Source organism: Lottia gigantea, assembly GCF_000327385.1.
Source record: "Lottia gigantea unplaced genomic scaffold LOTGIsca_39, whole genome shotgun sequence".
NCBI classification, from domain to species: domain Eukaryota; kingdom Metazoa; phylum Mollusca; class Gastropoda; family Lottiidae; genus Lottia; species Lottia gigantea.
Window position 1 is genome coordinate 273,948 of NW_008709333.1, and position 2,503 is coordinate 276,450.

The 2,503-nt window shown below is 33.1% G+C and overlaps 1 protein-coding gene across 1 annotated transcript in view; it reads right to left on the bottom strand.

The window, feature by feature from the left end:
• Positions 1-2,147: 2,147 nt before the first annotated feature.
• The window catches only part of LOTGIDRAFT_163283 (hypothetical protein), a gene marked incomplete at both ends in the record, with an annotated part of 6,698 nt that continues 6,342 nt past the window's right edge, over positions 2,148-2,503 (bottom strand). Inside the window, one exon of the mRNA XM_009059381.1 lies at positions 2,148-2,288. Within this exon, the coding sequence (XP_009057629.1) occupies positions 2,148-2,288 (141 nt within the window). The remainder of the gene's footprint in view (positions 2,289-2,503) is intronic.

Below are 2,503 nucleotides of genomic sequence, written 5' to 3' on the forward strand. Positions count from 1 at the left end.
TCTGGCTTGGCTAATTATTGGGCACCTCATAAACCCCAGTTGAGATAACCTACTGAACAATTCACTATTCAAATGTGTGGCGGGAAAATCTGGTCTTTGGGGTGAAGCAGATCAGTAGAAGGAGGAAAAAAAGATATAAGAGTAGGCTGGTTTTGAAGGGGAAAAGAGACAAGAGTTGATTGACTGGGTTGTACTCTCAAAAAGTCTGAAAGGTTACTGAAATAGGTATACTTCTCTTAGATTACACAGGCATTTGAGTACTGTTTAATTTTGCCGAAGAGTTTGAAGCCTGGTCACCTTACAGGTCAAAATGATTGGTTACTCTTTTTAAGAGTCAGTGTTCAACCCAGCCTACTAACCATGAAAACTTTGGCAGTTGTTCACCTTGTATCAAAAGAGGACATAATTCAACCTGTCTCGAAAATTGCTAGGGTGACATTTTCCATGCTGTCAAATTATGGCCACCAATACTTGTGTTGTCAAGCATGTGATCTGCTCTGGGGAAATTTCCCCTTTGGGCAAAATGTGACTAACATTCTCATTGGATCATATTATCATTATATTGTCAGGTGAGAGAGTACGGTCAAGTGCAATAAACCCATATCTAGACCAGCAAGTTGTGGCAGATCATTTATAGTTGATATACTTCCTCATATTAATAGTTCATTATCTGCTACATGTGCAATGCTAAACTGTTGTTTTGGATTTCAGGTTTCATTTTCTTGTTTGAATAGTTTTTAACCCAAAAAATAATTGATCTATGTTCACTTTGATGACAGTTTTTGCGATTGCTTAAAACTTAGATGTATTTTTCTGAATGCAATGTAAAATATCTTTGGATTTCATCCATTCTTAGAATAGTGAAAACCTTTTTTTGCTACAACAGTGAATACTTCTGATTTATCTATTTGTCTAATTGATGCCAATTTCTACATGATACAGACCTTTGAATATTAAAGAAAAGAAAGAAACAACTTATATTTTACAAGGATAACAACTTAAGCTCACAATTAAGGATCCTTTCTACCAGCTGGTTCTTGGCAAAACCTCTCGATCGAAAATATATGCTGTATATTCAATATTATGAATATCGGATCTATTGTGGTTTGCGATTTTTAAAGGGGCGTATTCAAGTAGCATCACACAGTAAGATTGGAATTTATAATATGGTTTGAAAATTGAGATTGAAACACAAAATAGAAATATATGATTTATTATCAAATAACAATAACAAAATATATTACATATAAATTAAATATTCATCTACTAAAAATGTTATAACCTTATGCTGCGATCTTAGCACTAGGATATCCTAGAAACAGTGTTAGAAGTTAGGACCCTAGGACATCCAAGCGCTATTAGCGTTTCGATAATACACGGCCTGTTGTTTTACAAAATTCCTGCACATCCTAGTGAACATGATATATCAGTGAAATGATATAACATTCTTGTGTAATTGTAATTAAAATTAGACCAAACTTTCGTTGTTTTTTTTTAACTTTTATTTTTAACAAAGCCTCTTCAGTTAGGGTCTAACAACAGCCGTATTAAACGTTCATAAAATTATCCTTTTGACCTAACCTGATTATCACCACATCACAATAATTTGATGAACGTTCAAGGGGGCTGTCAGTAAACCGTAACTGAAATAAAATGAATGGAGTTTTACGTCCTACTTTTCTGCACCTTGTGGGCTAATGAAGACGGTTAACTGAAGTGGCTATATTAAATATAAAAGCAAATAAAAAACGGAACGAGAGTTTGGCCTATATTTAATTAGACTGCATTCTGGTATATACTTGATACCAGGGATGTACCAGTATACAAGACATCACCCAAATGCATGAAAATATCCTACTGAAATATCATTGGAACTTTGAAGATTAACTGCTTCTTTTTATAGAAATACATTACCCTACATCGCAACGACACATAAACAAACATTTAATAAGGTCTTCATTTAATATTTCTAATATTCCAACAGAATCATGACAAATTTTTTTACCTGTGTTTATAATTCATTAAATTACACATAAGGTAAACTCTGTGTAACAACAATTTTCAGGATGCATTTTTGATATTTTTTTATCTTGCACTGTGAGGGAAAGGTGAAATTAACTTGGAATAACGATTTCAATATTCTGTAATCATCTCTGAGCTACCGAATTCAACTGATCTCTTATTTTCGACAGTCCATCTAACATAGTTTCTAAAGTTTCCTTTGATAATTCTACCTGGATTCCATTAATGTCTGACATAGAGTCACTTTTACTGCGACTTTCTTGTACCTGAAATAAAGGTAATTATTTTATATAATAAATTTTTGTCCAGAAACTAAGGCTTTCGTGTGATGTATTGAAAAGTTTTCAATGAGATTTCTAGAAAAAGTTATAGAAGGTTGTATTTCCTGATTTAGTATGGACACAGATGGCAAATGAATTAGCATGCTGAGTCCGAAATAGGTTTCATATCCTATAATGTACATACCAAATAGAGTTAGTTC